A 19,943-nucleotide genomic window follows, 5' to 3' on the forward strand; every position below is an offset into this window, starting at 1 on the left:
TTTGACTCTGTTTCTTGTGTTTAGCGACTGGAACGTCCTCTGTCCCGCGGGTCTCGCAGTCCCTGCAGCTGCCTGGTCCTCCACAGAAGCCCGTTGTGACAGATGTGACCTCAAATAGCGTCACTCTCACTTGGCAGCCCAACCCACATGAGGGCGGAGCTGCCGTCACTTCCTACATCATCGAGGCTTTCAGGTTTATATGATACCATTAACACAAACTTGCTGTTGTTTTAATTGCTTTTCAATTTGTTCCCTTCATTTAAAGGGTTCGAAACGATCGATTGATTTCGCTGCCCCTTTTCTCTTTATCCACCAAGGAGTCCCTGGCCTGAAAAAGTTGGCAGACTCCTGAGGCATTTTTAGAGGGTTTAAAAGTAGAAATGTGCAGCTTTCATTTTTGTGTTATTAGAGCTGTGACATATAAATCACCCTTTTGAGTTGGAAATACTTTTCTGGGTGAATGAACTTCTGGATATTTAATTCCTTTGGGTTTTATTTCTCAGTGTAAACAAGTATCTTTATGCGCATCAAGAGACGGTTTATTCCAGTGCAGGGCATTGCCCTTCCATTGTAATGCATTACTATACACACTTTCAGTGTCAGAAATCCAATTTTCCATTAACGGACGATATTGGCTCCCTGGATTTCAGTGGCTTTTTTTTATCTTTTATGAGGTTGTGTTTATTTCTAACCATATAAAATCACTCTGTCAACTTTTTATATCTTTTATAATTGGATGTTAGGGTGTCACCAAGAAAACTAAATCAATATCAACTCGTATTTGCTGTCATATTATGTATAACTAGGCCTAGAATAAAATTTTAAGAGCTATTATCAGATGTTACAAACGAGAAAAACAGAGAAACTCATTACAGGGCATTTCTTGCCCCTGCCTTTTAAAATTCAGGGGCATTATTTTATTTTTTTTAAACCACCTTTAATTTATGATTTTTTTCTTGTGTTTACGAACTAAGGGACTAGATTTGTGGTCATCAAAAGCATTGTAAAGATACTGTCGATAAAGCTGAACTTGTACTGGAACATTGCTCTACTGCAAATGTTGCACTTTTATCTCGTATTCAGAAATGCATTCAATCAGTTCCTGAATGGATTAAAAGTCTCCTTCACTGCTACATATTAAAAAGAAATATAAGGGGAATGGGGTTCTACACCCTCTCCAGTGGCTTGATGGGTTGAGTGAGTGGCAGACGTTCTCATTATTGTGCTGGGTAAGTCGGAGACGTCATTCAGAAGTTGGAGACGTCATTCAGAGTGTCAGAGCGAATGGAAGTTTATGATAAAGTGAGAGTGCAGCAATGCTCTCTTCCAGGCTGGATGTTCCCTGGGGCTACAGTTAGAATTCAGCAGAACTTGTCCCTCTGGGCTCTGTGGAGGTCAGATGAACAGAAGGCTCTATTATTGTCCCGCCTGAAAAGCAGCAGGGAGGGTGATTCAGGGAGGCAGAGAGTAGAGGCCTAGTCATAATTTAGCTCTGCTCTGACATCTTGTTAAGGAGACACTCGGATTTATAGTGCAACTCGCTATGTTGAGAGGTCAGGGTCGTGCATGTGCACAGTCCAAGAAGTCAACTGGGCAGCCCTTATGTGCTCACGGTGCATGGAGACGAGGCCAAATCCTCTCCATTGTCCTTCACGCCCTTGCTCCATGCTCATTTTTCCTCATTAACAAAGGCCAATGTGTCCAATTCAGTATGCTAGTGAAGCTTTTAGAATCGGTGTTGGCGAGTAACTAAAAAAAAATGCTACATTTTTCATTTGAATGACAATCAGCTGTTTTTAAAATACTGCAGGTTTTCTAGTAACATGTTATTTTTTCGACAAGTAGCAGAGTAGCATGACAAAAACAGTGTGTGTTTATATTCTACACACAGCCTTGCAACCGAGCAAGCTGAGGGAATAAACAAACAGACTCTACGAGAACGTCTCTATATCTCAAAGTGTGTTGGGAAGTCAGATTCATTTAGAGCAGGGGTGTCAAACTCATTTTAGGTTGAGGGCCAGCTGGGGAAAAAATGGAAACATGTATGGGCCGAATTACCTTTTTAAACCTTAGTGCACTGACAATTAGCCTACATTAATATTAACCATACAAAAACACGAACCACGAAAACACAGCTCTGTGAAAACTGCATTTTTTACAGTGGAATAACTTTACTACATTTTTTAAATAATGTTTTATTTAATATTTTTTATCAAGGATGCCCCGGTTATGATTTGTAATGGCTGATTCCGATACCCGATTTGCTGTTTTTTTTCTTTTTCTTTAAAGATGAAATGAAAATTCATGAAAATTACCTTTCATGTGGTGTGTAACATAGTTCTAAGTGAATGAATACATCCTGCAAAGTTTTAAATCGGTTATAAAAAGTTATTGTCTCTCATTGTCAATTAAACAAATCGGTTGTCAAACGAATCGCAGGCCGTTTTGTTGAGACGTCACAACGAAACATTAGAATATTGTCCGTCCACTTATTGCGAGTGCGCGCCGCACAGACACCCGAGAAACCTTGAACGACCTCAAAGACTGCAGCGGATTCTGGATAGCATCATGTCGAGAAGACGCTGTGCTCTACAATGTGTTGATTGTGTTTCATATTGTGGAGGTATCTGGCTAACCGGCTAACTCACGTTATTAATGTCTTTCTGAAATACTTCTGCTAATCATCTGTGGGCCACTATTACTTAAAACTGTGTTTATTAATGCAGATTGTCTGTCGTTCTTATTACTTTGAGTAAAGATAAAGGATGGAGCAAGATTCGTTTTGCAAACGTTAATGTTTACATCAGCTGGGCTAACGTATGCACTGTTATTGATACAGTTCCCACATGTGCACCGCAATACATTAGACACACACACAGGTTTATTTATGGAAGCACCCTTGTTAATGCTGATGGTGAGGAATTACAATTGAAACATCTCATAATGTACCTCAAACTGAGTAGCATCACTGAGAAACGTCCTGCTCAAGGTTCGGGTTAAATAACTAGTTCTTCCTATGTTTCATCATCAATTCGGACTCGCGCTGGGATTAACGTAAAATCAACGTCATCATTACTGTCTTTACAGTGTGTACTAACGCTGAGCTTTAGGAAGCCTCCTGAACGGAGCTGGATTTCAGTTATGGTAAGGGGCATCCGGAACACACGCTGTACGCAGTAGACCAATAGACAGACTGGGCCGTCTGACCAATCAGAGCAGAATAGGCTCGTGGAAAAGAGGGATTTAGAGAGACTGATTCATCCGTCAAGTCGTTTGAGAATCATTGAACAATGTGGTGATGTGCAATTTATATTATGAGAAAAGAAAACAGTTTTTTGACCTTTGATGCATGTAAAACTATTGTAGGAAACCTCCAAAACTATATTAGAAAACTTTAAAATAGCATAATAGGGGCACTTTAAGCTAATTTATTTGTTGTTTATTTGCTCTATAACAGACAAACCTGGCCTAACACAAAAAATGTATGAAGCCAGCCTTTTGAAATTAGAGGCAACCACTACATTTTAGTCATGATGTAAAACAAAGATGCTACACGCTTTAGATTTGTGAAATTATGCACCTGCACCATGTCTTCTATGCTAGAAAACACCTGCACAACACCAAAAACAGCAGGCGGACTGAATGAAAATGCAAAATCACTGTCATGTAGGTGGTGCTTATGGAACAGCAGCAATATACACTATATTGCCAAAAGTATTGGGACACCCCTCCAAATCATTGAATTCCGGTGTTCCAATCACTTCCATGGCCACAGGTGTATAAAATCAAGCACCTAGGCATGCAGACACTTGCCTACTTGCCTACAAACATTTGTGAGAGAATGGGTCGCTCTCAGTGAATTCAAGCGTGGTACCGTGATAGGTTGCCACCTGTGCAATAAGTCCATTTGTGAAATGTCCTCACTACTAAATATTCCACGGTCAACTGTTAGTGGTATTATAACAAAGTGGAAGCAATTGGGAACAACAGCAACTCAGCCACGAAGTGGTAGGCCACGTAAAATCCCAGAGTGGGGTCAGCGCATGCTGAGGTGCACAGTGCGCAGAAGTCGGCAACTTTCTGCAGAGTCAATAGCTACAGACCTTCAAACTTCATGTGGTCTTCAGATTAGCTCAAGAACAGTGTAGAGAGCTTCATGGAATGGGTTTCCATGGCCGAGCAGCTCATCCAAGCCTTACATCACCAAGTGCAATGCAAAGCATCGGATGCAGTGGGGTAAAGCACGCCGCCACTGGACTCTAGAGCAGTGGAGACGTGTTCTCTGGAGTGACCAATCACGCTTCTCTGTCTGGAATACCAAGACATTCTTGGACAATTTCATGCTCCCAACTTTGTGGGAACAGTTTGGGGATGAACCCTTCCTGTTCCAACATGACTGCGCACCAGTGCACAAAGCAAGGTCCATAAAGACATGGATGAGCGAGTTTGGTGTGGAGGAACTTGACCGGCCTGCGCAGAATCCTGACCTCAACGTGATAGATCACCTTTGGGATGAATTAGAGCGGAGACTGCGAGCCAGGCATTCTTATCCAACATCAGTGCCTGACCTCACAAATGCACTTCCAGAAGAATGGTCAAAAAATCCCATAAACACACTCCTAACCCTTGTGGAAAGCCTTCCCAGAAGAGTTGAAGCTGTTATAGCTGCAAAGGGTGGGCCAACTCCATATTAAACCCTACGGATTAACTGGGGTGTCATTTAAAGTTCATGTGCAAGTAAAGGCAGGCGTCCCAGAACATTTGGCTATAAAATGCAGCGTTGTTTAGCCTTGTCTACTGCTGTACACAAAGCAGCACTGCACTTACAAACACTACTTTAATACGGACGTAAGAGGATAAGAAAATGCCATTGAAACTATTCTGATGACAGTTCCCTTTCATAGATACATTCATATAAACCCCTTCAGTGTTTTTATTTTTCTAGCCTCCCTGGTTCAGCTTTTGCTCTGCTGGCACATCAGTGTTCTCCTCTTTGCGTCCAGAATAGAGATCGGCCAAAATAAAACTTAAAACCGTTCCAATTTATGGAAGATTGCTGCAATAGTCTCTTTTTATGCTCTGCAAGGCTGAGTTTATTTGATTAAAAATGTGTGAAACAGTAATATTGTGAAATATTATTGCAATTTAAAATAACTATTATTTTTTATATATTTTAAAATGTAATTTATTCCTTTTTACTTTAAAGAGCAGCTTTAATATCATTTAAATTATGAATAGTTTGACTTGACAAGCTACAGTTTCAAAGTAGATTCCCCAACACAGAATAGAATTACTAATATCACAATTCTTTGAATATGCATATCCTCTGTTGTATAATTAAACCAATTCATAATTAGATTAACTTCTTTTTATGTGTACGAATGAGCATCACAGTGAGTTAACTATGGTTAAAGGGATGTTGTTAGACACGATGCAATGCACAGCCTTGAATGATTTATTATTATAAAAAAGCATACATAGCAAAGATTAAAGAAACTAATTTTATTAATTACATTTTTTAATAATGTAATATAGCTCTTTAGCCTAACTGTAAGCTGCAAGTTGGCACATTAATATTGAATTCAACTGATGTACAGTCAACAGCTTTGAACGTGGCTCATCTATTCTTTTTTTAAAGCTGGAGATGTGTTTTGTGAATTAGTGTAGTGTTAATTTCATGTGTCTTATTCCAGTCAGTCAGTGGGCAGCACATGGCAGACTGTAGCTGACCTTGTGAGGCAGGAGAAGCACACAGTGTCTGGGCTTTACCCCAATACCGTGTACCTGTTTATCATCCGAGCGGTCAACTCCTATGGCCTGAGTGACCCCAGCCCCATCTCAGAGCCAGTCCGCACACAAGGTGGGTATAGTTTCTGGTGTAGTGTGTGTCATGGCTGATTTGATATTTTGTGCATATCTGCATGATGTTTTGTACATACATTTTCAGATGGCCCAGAAGGTCAGGGAAAAGACCAGGCACATGTACAGATGGATTTAGGAGGGGTGAAGGTTCGTCTGCAGACACTGGAGGTCTTGAGCCCTTCCAGTGTTCAGATCACATGGACTGTGAGTATGTGATGATGACTGTATGTATGTGAACATGCTTTTTGAATGGGACAGGCTGTGAAATGATGATGCGAAATAAGTAAAAAAAAAATTATATATTATTATTATAGTATATTATAATAAGTAAAATAATTTAATATATTATATTGCGATTTGTTGGAGGGGGGGGGGGGGTATATATATGAATATTAGGGCTATCAAAAGATTAATTGCGATTAATCACATCCAAAATAAAAGTTTGTGTTTACATAATATATGTGTGTGTACTCTGTTAATTATTATTTATATATAAATACTACACACACAAGCATGTATATATTTAAGAGAAAAATATTATTTTTATATATAAAACATTTATATTTATATATATTATAGATTATATAAATGTATATACAGTATATACATGCAAATATTTCTTAAATATATACATGAATGTGTGTGTATTTATATATAAATAATAATTAACAGAGTACACACACATATTATGTAAACACAAACTTTTATTTTGGATGCGATTAATCTTTTGACAGCCCTAAAAAAAAAAATATATATATATATATATATATATATATATATATATATATATATATATATATATATATATATATATATATATTATAGATTTATATTGTGTCTGAAATTTCTTTTAACAGATTTAATATTTTGAATTATTATAGATCATTAATAGTATACATTTATAATATGAACCATCATATTACTTACCTGCAATAACATACAAATTATTATTTGTTGTCAGTGTCTGCTGAAATTGCTAATGAAACTGAATCTCCTGATATAATATGTATATGTATGATATGATTTCAGCTTGACCGGCACCCTCGCTATATTCAAGGCTACAGGCTGTATTACAGGCCTGTGGGGAGCGCATGGATGATTCAGGACATAAAAGCAGGTCCGCCACACACTGCTGTCCTAACAGAGCTACACAGAGGAAAAGAATACGAGTTCAAAATGAGACCGTATTACAAAGAGTTCCAGGGTATTGACAGTGAAATTGCAGTGGTTCGCACTCCTGATGAAGGTAAGACTTGTTTTGATATTCAACTCTAGTCTTTGGTTTTTACTTTGCATGACTTTCATTTTACCCTCCCAACTTTTGCTGTAATGTTTTGTCAATTGCCCATCATTTTTCTGCTTTTAGTGCTCAGCGGCCCTCCTCAGAGAGTCAGCGTGGTGCAGTTAAGTAACAGTTCGACCGTGCGAGTGTCCTGGCAGCCTCCTCTCCCTGATGTGCCGGAAGAGCTCATACTAGAGTACAGGGTGAGAACAGTGAAGCCTTTATGCAGAGAGGGTCTCTGGCTACTGGGTAAAATAGTAACTCTGAAGTCTGGTTCTGTGTCATACAGGTGTGGTGTATAGGAAACGAGTCTCAGCAGCTGGTCAACAGGAGCGTGGATGGGGATATGCTGTGGGTGCTGTTGGACGGGCTGTTGTCCGAGTCAATGTATCGTGTACAGGTAGCAGCGGTGACAAGTACAGGAGTGGGCATTCATAGCCAACCTGTGTTCATCTTCCTGAGTGAGTATCGCCATCATTTCCACCCAGAAAAATCTAACTTAACCTAGTGATTGTGTTTTGGAACATGGTTGCTGTTTTCTAGCTGATCTAAGCCGGTCAACAAACTATTACCAGGTGGTCATAGTAGCTTAAGATGGCTGACCAGCTGATGACTAGCTTGGTCCAGCTAAAAAACAACTTGAACCAGCTAAGAACCAGCTAATGACCAGCTTGATTCAACTAATAACAAGATTAGACCCTCTAATAACAAAGTCATTTCACTCTGCGGCCATCTTTGAAACGCCTCTCAGGCATGCAAGTGCAGCTCATATCTCTTTAACTGGGGAAACATCAAATTCTCCAAAACTATTCGCCAAGCTTATGATAAATTTCATTTTTGAAATCAACAATGAAATCAACAACTGTCTTTTTGTTGATAAACACTTGAATCATGACAAAATACATGGATCGTCAAATGCCCTGTTTGGCCAGCTAATTACTGGCTTGATTCAGCTATTAACACGTTTAGTCCTGCATTTTTTAGCCTGGACAATGTGCATGCCTTGTCATAACACTGCCTGTTTCTATGGCAACCGGAGCTTCTAACGGCAGCTGCAGTGACGCAATGACTTTACTAATCAACGATTGGCTCTTTCATTTAGAAAGCGGGGCTTATTCGCCATATTCGGCGTTGCACTTTCTACCATTCATAAGAAATCGGAGTGCACCGTCTTCCTATATACTATAAAGTCTTTGCAAATAACCATTCTGGCTAGGTAATAACCATCTTTGCCAGCTATTATCAGACTTGATCCAGCTAATAACCAGTTTCGCCAGCTATGAACCTTCTTGGACAATTGAATGTATATCCTGACCAGCTAATAACTGGCTTGATCCAGCTAATAACAAGTTTAGACTCACTAATAACCAATTCTGGCTAGCTAATAGACTGCTTTACCAGTTACTTAAAGGCTTGATCAAACTACTAACCAGTTTGGCCTTCTAATGTCCAGATTGGACCAGCTAATAACCAGCTTGGCCAACAAATGGCCAAATTGAACCAGCTGGTCCAAATGCCCTGCTTGGCCAGCTAATTACCGCCTTGATCCAGCTAATAACACCTTCAGACCCTCTTAAACCCATTTTGGCTAGCATTTTGACTAGCTGATAACCTTCTTTGCCAGCTATTATCAAACTTGATCTAGCTAATAACCAGCTTAGCCAGCTAATAACCTAATTGGACTATTAAATAAGCATCCTGATCAGCTGATGACTGGCTTGATCCAACTAATAACAAGTTTAGACCAACTAATATCCATTTTGGCTAGCTAATACCCATCTTTGCCAGCTATTATCAAACTTGATCTAGCTAATAACCAGCTTAGCCAGTATTAAATAAGCATCCTGATCAGCTAATGACAGGCTTGATGTAGCTAATAACAAGTTTAGACCCACTAATAACCATTTTGGCTAGCTAATACCCATCTTTGCCAGCTCTTACCAAACTTGATCTAGCTAATAACCAGCTTAGCCAGCTAATAACATGATTGGACTATTAAATAAGCATCCTGATCAGCTGATGACTGGCTTGATCCAGCTAATAACAAGTTTAGACCCACTAATAACCAATTTTGGCTAGCCAATAGACTGTTATTTTAAGGCTTAATCCAGCTAATGGCCAGATTAGACCAGCTAAAAACCTGCTTGGACCAGCTAATAACTATCTTTGCAAGCGATTATCAATCTTGTTCCAGCTAATAACCTGCTTGGACCATCTAATAACCAGTTTGGCCAACTAATGGCCAAATTGAACCAGCTGATAACCTTCATGGATCATCGAATGCCCTGCTTGGCCGGATAATTACCGGCTTGATTCAGCTATTAATCCTGCTACCATGTTCCAAACACAGCTACCAGATAAAGCTGGATTTTTCCAGCAGGTTTAGGGAAAAAATGTACCACACAGCTCTGACGGTGACATTTATCCCACCAGACAGATTTTTATCTTAGCATTTACTCATATTTTATGTTAAGGAATCAAAAAACGTTAAGGGATTTCCATGTTGTGTCAGTTGAAGATAGATTGAGTGAAATATATTTTGATAGAATGTTTCCTGTATAAGACAAGAAGAATTTACTCTTCTGTCTCTTTTCCGTTTTTACATAATCGCTCTTATTCACTTTTGTCCATTTCCCCCTTATATCTTCTATCAGAAGTAGCAATAGATCAGTCCTTGTCAGTGGTGAAGGATGATAGTGTCAGCCTATCCGAGCAGATCACAGAGGTGGTCCGTCAGCCAGCTTTCATCGCCGGGATTGGTGTATCGTCTTGGATGGTTCTAATGGGCTTTAGCGCCTGGATCTACTGCAGGCACAGGAGGAGGAAAGAACTTGGACACTATACTACTTCCTTTGCATACACGCCTGCAGGTACCTTCTGTGCCAAACTAGCACAGAACTAGCAATGCATCATGTTTTTAAATGAGCTTTGTGATGATTTCTTTCTTTATGTTTTTTTCCTTAGTTGCACTCTCTCATGGTGATGGGTCAGATCTTATAAATGGAAGGTCTGTATCATGAACTCTCTTTTCATCAAAGAATCCTGAAAAGTGTATCATGGTTTCCACTAAAAACATTAAGCAACCAAGTGTTTTAATTAGAAATGTTTCTTAACTCTTTCCCCACCATTGACGAGTTATCTCGTCTTTTATGATAAAACGCATTGCTCGTTTTTTGCTTATTCTTTGCCTATGAAAAATAACGCAAGCATCAACAATAAACAGCATATAAATCAAAATATCACAGAGTGAAATGTCGACCCAGGAAGTGGTTATGACTGAAGCTTTGGGGGTGTTGATGGACTCAATCTACTCCATCTATGTTTTGATCATAGTACTGAATCTGATCTGGACGTAGTCTTTGACAAAAACACGTTTTTTTTTTTCAGCTTTTTGCTCAAAATGTAGCTTTTTTTTATTAAACTTACCCACATTCAAGAGTTGATAAGAAAAGAATGCATGAAGCTAGAATAAAACAGTTTTGTTGTTGTTGTTGTTGTTGCTTAAAAGCAAAGGGTCTGTTCTTTCTTTTGATATATTGCATGTTCAGATATTCATACAACAAAATATTCTGGGGGCCATGACATTTTGTGAAAATTACCAAAAACACTGGCGGTGGCTGGCAGCTTAAAATAAATAAATAAACGCTGCCGGGGAAAGAGTTATGCACCAGCATCAGCAAATTGGAATGATTTCTGAAGAATTGTGTGACACTTCAGGAATAGGAATAGGACACTTCCATCACAGGAATAAATTATATTTTAAAATATTATATTAAAATAGTAAACAGTTATTTTAAGTTGTACACTGTTTTACTGTATTTGAAAAATATACATTTTTGAATGGTACTGTATGTGTAAATGTATTTTATAATTCATTGTGATCATCATTAAATAGGTCATATTATGAATTTTATTTACATAAAAGGGGGGATTAATATAGATATCCTACAAGCACTGCAGCAAAAAGTAGAACATGGAAACTGGTCAGGAAAAAGTATATAAAAAAAACTTGACTAACATTAAACTTTATACCCCTATATTATCCCTTTAAAAAAATAATTATTGTTTGTTTAAAAATTAATAAAACTATATAAAAAATACATATTTATTGTAAAATCATTTATATTCAATTAAATATTTCCATTTCCTGACAGGCCATGTTTGCTGGAGTCACACTTGGGTAATTACCCTTGGCTGGCTGACTCGTGGCCCACCAGCAACTTCTCTCGAAATGGAAAAGACTCAGTCAACTGCTGTGCTGGCAGGCTTGACTCCACAGAGCAATACTACAACAGTAAGATCTCTGTCATTGGCGTTTTCCTACATTATGGCACTGTCACACTTACAAATCATATCTCCTATAACTCATTAATCTGTTTTACAGCTTCGGGATTATCAAATTATCTAAACCAGAATGGGAAGTACAGCCCAGCCTCTAATGAAGGCGCTATATACTGTACCATCAACCCAACTGATGCCGATGGGCATGACCTGTGCAGCCTGTACTCTCAGGGTCCAGACCCGTACACCAGCACACCTGTCCTCTCCAAAACTGACCTCTACAGCATGGAGCAGGACCTGGACCAGTGGAGCCTTCAGTCCAGCCACAGTGGAGCAGAATATGCAAAACTTCAGTACCCAAGAGGCGAAAATGGTAGGAGTGACATTGATTTCAATCATGAGGGTTAAGGGATTAATCCTTAAGGTATTAGGAATTATCCAGGCAGATTGGATCAACAAGTGCTGCAAAAAATCCTAATGTCGATTCTATGCAATTAGACTTAAGTTCTGCCTTGTGAGTATTTCATGCTGTTTTACAGCCAAACTGACGAAGCAGAAGTCTCAGGGGCAAACCTCCTCACCCCAGTGGTCTGATGTGCTGTCCCTACATTCAGCACAAAACAAGGAGGTTCAAAACACAGACAAACGACACAGGTAATACTCACCGCCATACTGTGGTAGGATATCAGTAGATGTCCAAATAAACATGGTAGTTTAGGGTAAATGTACAAAAAACATTGTGTTATCATCAGGGTCGGCGCCAGGACATACAGAACAAGGGGGCCCCGATGTGTCACTGGGGGGGCCTACCTCTCCCACTCTCAATAATAATAATAATAAACCCATTTTTAATAAAACAACAACAACCACCATGCCATCATCAGTGTTGGGAGTAGTGCGCGGCGCGCAATTACAATTACTGAAATTTAAATGAGTTTGTTACTCGTGTAGGAACTCTCTTTTGTGAAAAAGGCCCTAGCCCGGAATAGGCCCTAGCCCGGCCCATGTCCGGCAGCTTATCAAAATTCTGTCCGACTGGAGCCTGTGGTTTTTTTTTTTATCCTCGCTATTACACACTGTTGCTGCCATTCAAATAGTTCAGTTTTGTTTTTAATATCAAAGTAGTTATATTTTGTTTAGTTTCTTTATTAAGTTAATTCAGAAAAATTTTTGGAGCATTTTTTTGTTTGTTAAATTAAAGTTTTAATTTTTTAAAGAGACGACCAAGCGAGTTAACCCACCGCTTTAGCCTCTCAAATCAACGCTTGACTTGTATTGCCTATAATAAAATCCATAGATATAAAACACTTCAAGCATCGCAATGTTAGTTTAAACGTTTAGCCTACTATCACCACCACCACCACCACCACCACAGTAAAAAGGCATTTTTGATAAGCTGAGGCAGAATGCTGCTCGCAACAGCGCTCGCAAACGAAACGGGCTATACAATCTAAACAAATGTAAAAAATTAAATAAAAACATGCAGGTTGTCTTACCTTACACCTCTCCGCAAAATGAATATAAATCTGATCTTCAATTCCCGCGCTATATGCACATTTAACGGAGTTCACGTCAACGAAAGCAACAGATATGAGCTGCATTTTATTCATCAGCTCATTTCAAGATCAAAGACCGCAATATGAGAACGAGCAACCTAAGCACTGGTGAGATCATTTAGTCTCATTAGTTTTAATGAAGATGATTGTGTTTTTGAGCATCTGTGACTTACTTCACTTGCGGCAGTTTGCGTGTTGGCTTTCTACTCATTTGCAGCGATGCGTGTTGCAGTAGCGCCTTCACATCTGGCTACAGCAAGTCATATATAGCCTATAACGCGCTCTCACACTTTATTTTTTAACAATTTGCCAGGAGTAAAATTTACATATGTGGTTTAAACAACCAGATGCATTTACACTTTTGCCTGAAATGTTGAATGAAAAATTATGTTTGACTGTTCCGTACTGTTCATATTTCCTACATTTAAAAAGCAGACATAAAAGTAGGCCTAACTTAAAAGTAGAAACGAATTACTTTTGAAATACAGTAATTCAATTACTTTTAAAAGAAGTAACTAGTAACGGTAACTAGTTAGCCTACTAATTTTCAGTAACTGAAAATTATATTGATGTTGATGGTGTCCAGATTAGGCCATCAAAAACTGTGCGAAATCTGGGAGTATTGCTTGACTCCATGTTATGCCTTGACTCACATATTAATAATAATAATAATAATAACTTTAATTTATATAGCGCCTTTCACAAGACCCAAGGACGCTTAACAAATAGCAAGGGAAGGGGTGGACAGGGGGGGGGGGGGGGGGGGGGTTAAGGATAAGAAGGAGAGAAACCAGAGCATCTATGGCCCATAGGCCTCAGTGAAGAGGTGTGTTTTAAGCTGGTTTTTAAAGGTTGCTAAAGATGTTGCAGAGCGAATGGCATGAGGAAGCTTGTTCCAGAGTGATGGTGCACCCACACAGAAAGCTCTATCGCCAAATGTCCGTAGCCTGGACTTAGGGACAGCGAGCAGGTCCTTGTCTGAGGACCGCAGGGACCGAGCTTGACAGTACGGATGGAGTAGATCCGTCAGATACTGAGGTGCAAGTCCATGTAGAGATTTGTACGTCAGAAGTAGGAATTTATATTTGATCCGTGATTTAACTGGCAGCCAATGAAGCTTCTTTAGGATTGGACTAATGTGAGAACCGAGTTTTGTGTAGGTTAGCATCCTAGCCGCAGAGTTCTGTACATACTGGAGTCTGTCGGTAGCTTTGCTGGGCAGACCAAACAGGATACCATTACAGTAATCGAGTCTGGAGGTGATGAAGGAGTGGATAAGGGTCTCAGCTACAGAGTCGGAGAGGCATGGTCGGAGTCTAGAGATGTTCTTGAGATGGTAAAACGCCGTTTTAGTAGTGTGTTTAATGTGTTGCTGGAAGGAGAGAGTAGGGTCCATAATGACGCCCAGATTGCGTACTTGAGGAGATGCTGATATTGAGCAGCCATCCACATCCAGTACGAAGTCATCAACTTTTTTAAGAAGTGACTGAGGAGCAAACACTATGAGTTCTGTTTTATCTTTGTTGAGTTTAAGAAGGTTACTGACCAGCCATAGCTTTATGTCCTTCAGGCAGTTGATGAGTGTCAGTGGTGGAAGAGGTGTGGAAGGCTTAGTACTGATGTAGAGCTGGGTATCATCAGCGTAGCAGTGGAAATGTAATCCATGTTTCCGGATAATCATCCCAAGAGGCAACAAATAGATATTGAACAGTAGAGGGCCAAGTACCGATCCTTGTGGCACACCATGTAAAACTGGCGCCAATTCAGAGCAAATATCCTTAAGGGTGATGTATTGTTGCCTGTTGGTGAGATAGGATTTAAACCAGGAATATACAGTACCAGTGACGCCAATGAGATTTGAGAGGCGAGTGAGCAGAATCGTGTGGGATACCGTATCGAAGGCAGCTGAGAGGTCAAGAAATATTGGCCAGACTGTTACATCATACTTTTTCCACTTGCGAAATGTTCTTCGTATCTGCTGCTCCCTTAACTTCAGAGATGCTGAAACTGTTTTTCACGCTTTTATAACCTCCAGCTTGGACTACTGTTGCGCCTTATACAGCGGCTTGCCTACCAAAGCTTTACATCGCCTTCAAATGGTGCAAAACTCAGCTGCTCAAGCCCTTACATTTAACAAAAAATCTGCACATATCACTCCCATCCTCAATCAACTTCACTGGCTTCCTGTAGCCAGTCGTATCCAGTTTAAACTGCTAGTTTTGGTCTATAAAGCAAGTCATGGCCGCACACCCCAATACCTGGCTGAGTTAGTGCAACCATATGTTCCTGCCTAGACCCTCAGATCTAGCAATGATAACTTTCTAGTTGTACCCAAGTATAAACTGTCTACTGTGGGTGGTAGGGCTTTTAGTGTTATTGGCCCTAAGCTATGGAATAAGCTGTCCCCGAATCTTTGTACCGCACCTACTCTCCAGACATTTAAGTCTCAACTTAAGACTCATCTTTTCTCTAAGCTCGGTAAATAATTATTTTTCTCTCTACTTTTCTGCCTTCAAGTGATCTCAAACTTTTCATTTAATGTTATATGACTTCTTTATTGTATTTAATATTCTCTTTGATTCTATAACTTCTTATGTTAATTATCTGTAGTTGTTTGTTGTCTCCATCTGCTTGTTTATTTGTAATAATGAGCAGGCTGGCTGTTATTGTGATTGTCAATTGATTGTACTACTTTGTGAAGCGACCTTGGGTTCTTGAAAGGCGCTATAAAAAAATAAACATATTATTATTATTGATAGTAACTTGCCCAACACTGGCCATCATATACCCGACGCGACGATACAGAGCAACACTACAGCATTCTCATAAATAATAAGCAGTTTCTCTAAATAACGTTGTTTGGCCCCCTGCGGCCACCTCGTGGCGCCGACCCTGGATATCATGGTACATGTTCAAAAAACAAATACCATGAAGCATGTCCAAGTCACAAAACGAATTCAAAACCATGGTGCATGTCCAAAAACGGTGGGACAACTAACCATGATGTTTATTCAAAAATCCAAGTTAACACCATGATACATTTCCAAACTCATGGTACCATGAGTATAATGTCAAAGGAAGATTACCATGATGAATGTCCAAAACCATAATACCATGCCATAAAACCATTGTAATACTATGGCAAATCCAAAAATGGCAAAATGGCTAGTCCAAAACATGGTACCATGTCAAAAACCTTGAAAAAAATATTAATACCATGGTACATTTCCAAACTCATGGTACCATGTCATGAAACCAATGTAATACTATGTTGCATGTCCAATTGAAACTATGCCAAAAATGCTATGGTAATACCATGGTACATAAAAAGTTTAAAAGTAATATCAATGGTAAATTTCCAAACGCACAGTACCATGTCAAAAAACATCATAATACCATGGTACAAATCTAAAAAACATGCTATTAATATGGGGCATGTCCAAAACCATGGTACTGTGTCACAAAACCAATTTGAATCCATGGTGCATGTCCCAAAGCTGTGGTGCATGTTTAAAAAAAACTTCTAATGCCATGTTAAATGTCCAAAAACCATGGTACCATGCCAAAAGACCATGATGTTTGTTCAAAAAACATAATACATTGGTACAGTAGATATCCCAAAAAACATGGTATTATATTACCATGGTGCATGTCCAAAACCATAATACCATGCCATAAAACCATTGTAATACTGTAGCAAATGTCCAAATCATGGTACCATGTCAAAAGACCATGGTACTTGTTCAAAAAGCAATATTAATACCATGGTACATTTCCAAACTCATGGTACCATGTCAGGGTACATATCTAAAAACATGGTATTACCATGGTGCATGCCCCAAACCATAGTACCATGTCATGAAACCAATGTAATACTATGTTGCATGTCCAATTGAAACTATGCCAAAAACACTATGGTAAATTGGTAATACCATGGTACATGTTTAAAAGTAATATCAATGTCAAGTCAAGTCAACTTTATTTATATAGCGCTTTTCACAAAGTAGATTGTTTCAAAGCAGCTTTACAGTGTTAAACAGGAAAATAATGCAGCATAATTTTATTCAGCCGCATAGCCACTCCGGAAAAAACACTGATGTCATCAGCCCATCTCAACCATCACACAGCGACAGTGTGGGCTTTAGATCAATAATTCGATCAGTAATTTAGTTTAAATGGTTAATTTAGTTTATTATTTAGATTTATTTCGATGTTTATTTGAAAAATTTAGTGCCCCCAACTGAGCACGCCAAGCCAGAGGCAACAGTGGCAAGGAAACCAAAACCCCATCAGGTGACCTAATGGAGAAAAATAAACCTTTGGAGAAACCAGGCTCAGTCGGGGTGCCAGTTCTCCTCTGGCCAATTAACAAACAGCGTATGATTATTATTATTATTCTGGCAGCTTTACAGCTCAGAGGTCATAATAGATCAGAATATTCGAGGGACCGGGGGCAACATGCTGGAGACGGGTTTATTGAGGATGATGTTGATTAAATAATTATTAAAGTGCAATATTCGAATGATCGGAGGCAACACGCTGTAGACGGGTTTATTGAGGATGACATATCGATTTAAGTATTATTTAATTGTAATATTCGAACAATCTCAGTCAACACGCCGGAGACGGGTTTATTGAGATGCCGTGTCGATGAGGCAGTTGCAGGGGGAGTCTAATCACGGTCTCTGCAGACACTTCAGGGTCCTGTGTTGGTCTTCTCTGGGCGCAGGTCCACCATCTGAACTGGATACGGCCCGGATCCGGCTGACTGCAGTAAACCTTGCGATAAAACAGAGACTATCATTAGCGTAGATGCCATTCTTCTGATGATGTCACGAGTACATCAGGTGTTATGGGAAGTGTTCCCGGTTCCGGCTGACCTAGTTAATGCAGCCTGACAATCATTTCATTGAAAAAGTGTTTTATGTGTATGCCACAGTAAAGAGATGTGTTTTTAGTCTAGATTTAAACTGACAGAGTGTGACTGCTTCCCGAACAATGTTAGGAAGACTGTTCCAGAGTTTTGGAGCTAAATAGGAAAAGGATCGACCGCCTGCAGTTGATTTGGATATTCTCGGTATTATCAACTGGCCAGAATTTTGAGACCGCAGTAGACGTGATGGAGTATAATGTGTTAAGAGCTCGCTCAAGTACTGGGGAGCTAAACCATTTAGTGCTTTGTAAGTAATAAGTAAGATTTTAAAATGTATGCGATGTTTAATAGGCAGCCAGTGCAGTGTTGACAGAACTGGGCTAATATGGTCATACTTCCTGGTTCTAGTAAAAACTCGAGCTGCTGCGTTTTGGACCAGCTGGAGTTTATTTATTAAGCGAGCAGGGCAACCACCCAGTAGAGCATTACAATAATCTAGCCTTGAGGTCATGAACGCATGAACTAACTGTTCAGCATTTTGCATTGAGAGCATGTGCCGTAATTTAGATATATTTTTAAGATGGTAGAAAGCAGTTTTACAGATGCTAGAGACGTGGCTTTCAAACGAAAGATTGGTATCAAAGAGCACACCCAGGTTCCTCACTGACGACGAGGACTTGACAGAACAGCCATCAAGTGTTAGACAGTATTCTAGGCTACTACTTGTGGAGCTTTTTTGTCCAATAATTAAAAATTCAGTTTTTTTTTAATTGAGTTGCAGGCAATTACCGGTCATCCAATGTTTTATATCAGCTATGCATTCCGTTAATCTTGTGAATTGGTAAGTTTCTTCAGGGCGTGAAGAAATATAGAGCTGAGTATCGTCAGCATAACAATGAAAACTAACACCATGCTTCCTAATGATATCTCCCAGTGGTAGCATGTACAGGGTGAAGAGTAGCGGTCCTAGCACTGAGCCTTGTGGTACTCCATACTGAACTTGCGATCGGTGTGACATATCTTCATTTACTACTACAAACTGATAACGGTCGCATAGGTATGATTTAAACCATGATAATGCAATTCCACTAATACCTACATATTTTTCGAGTCTATTCAAAAGAATGTTGTGGTCGATAGTATCAAATGCAGCGCTAAGATCGAGTAACACTAATAGAGAGATACAACCACGATCGGATGATAAGAGTAAATCATTTGTAACTCTGACGAGAGCAGTCTCAGTGCTATGATACGGTCTAAATCCTGACTGGAAATCCTCACAGATACCATTTCTTTCTAAAAAGGAACATAATTGTGAAGACACTGCCTTTTCAAGTATTTTTGACAGAAAGGGTAGATTTGAGATTGGTCTATAATTGACTAAATCTGTAGGATCAAGTTGCGTTTTTTTTAATAAGTGGTTTAATAATAGCCAACTTAAAAGTTTTCGGTACATATCCTAATGACAAAGATGAATTAATGATATTAAGAAGAGGATCTATGACCTCTGGTAGCATCTCTTTTAATAGCCTAGTCGGTATAGGGTCGAGCATACATGTTGTCGATTTTGATGATTTAACGAGTTTAGCCAATTCTTCTTCTCCTATAGCAGTGAATGAGTGTAATTTTTCCTCAGTGACACTACAATGCTCTGTCTGATGTGATGCTGTAGTAGACGGCTGCATGGTTAAAAAATTGTTCCTAATATAATCAATCTTACATGTGAAGAAGTTCATAAAGTCATTACTGCTGTGCTGTTTACAATCATCAGAAGTTGAAGCTTTATTTTTGGTTAATTTAGCCACTGTATCGAATAAATACCTTGGGTTGTGTTTGTTTTCTTCCAAGAGAGTTGAGAAATTAGCAGATCTAGCAGTTTTTACGGCCTTTCTGTATGTGATCATGTGCTCTTTCCACGAATTACGAAATACCTCTAATTTTGTTTTCTTCCAGCTGCGCTCCATTTTTCTGGCTGCTGTTTTAAGGGCCCGGGTGTGCTCGTTGTACCATGGCGTTGGACTATTTTCTTTAATCTTCTTTAAGCGCAGAGGAGCAACTGTGTCTAAAGTACTGGAAAAGAGAGAGTCGA

General features: G+C 39.3%; 2 protein-coding genes across 2 annotated transcripts in view; both read left to right on the forward strand.

Moving 5' to 3' along the window:
- lim2.3 (lens intrinsic membrane protein 2.3) overlaps nt 1-19,943 on the forward strand; it is a gene marked incomplete at both ends in the record, with an annotated part of 305,404 nt that overhangs the window by 248,482 nt on the left and 36,979 nt on the right. The gene's annotated exons all lie outside the window — the stretch shown is intronic.
- The window catches only part of LOC307129850 (roundabout homolog 2), a 112,371-nt gene that overhangs the window by 73,796 nt on the left and 18,632 nt on the right, over nt 1-19,943 (forward strand). Inside the window, exons 11-21 of the mRNA XM_079822629.1 lie at nt 25-193; nt 5,694-5,860; nt 5,948-6,066; nt 6,892-7,108; nt 7,229-7,347; nt 7,434-7,605; nt 9,799-10,014; nt 10,109-10,151; nt 11,299-11,438; nt 11,529-11,798; nt 11,965-12,079. Of these exons, the coding sequence (XP_079678755.1) occupies nt 25-193; nt 5,694-5,860; nt 5,948-6,066; nt 6,892-7,108; nt 7,229-7,347; nt 7,434-7,605; nt 9,799-10,014; nt 10,109-10,151; nt 11,299-11,438; nt 11,529-11,798; nt 11,965-12,079 (1,747 nt within the window). The remainder of the gene's footprint in view (nt 1-24; nt 194-5,693; nt 5,861-5,947; nt 6,067-6,891; nt 7,109-7,228; nt 7,348-7,433; nt 7,606-9,798; nt 10,015-10,108; nt 10,152-11,298; nt 11,439-11,528; nt 11,799-11,964; nt 12,080-19,943) is intronic.

Source organism: Gobio gobio (genome assembly GCF_949357685.1).
Source record: "Gobio gobio genome assembly, chromosome: 8".
Lineage (NCBI taxonomy): Eukaryota > Metazoa > Chordata > Actinopteri > Cypriniformes > Gobionidae > Gobio > Gobio gobio.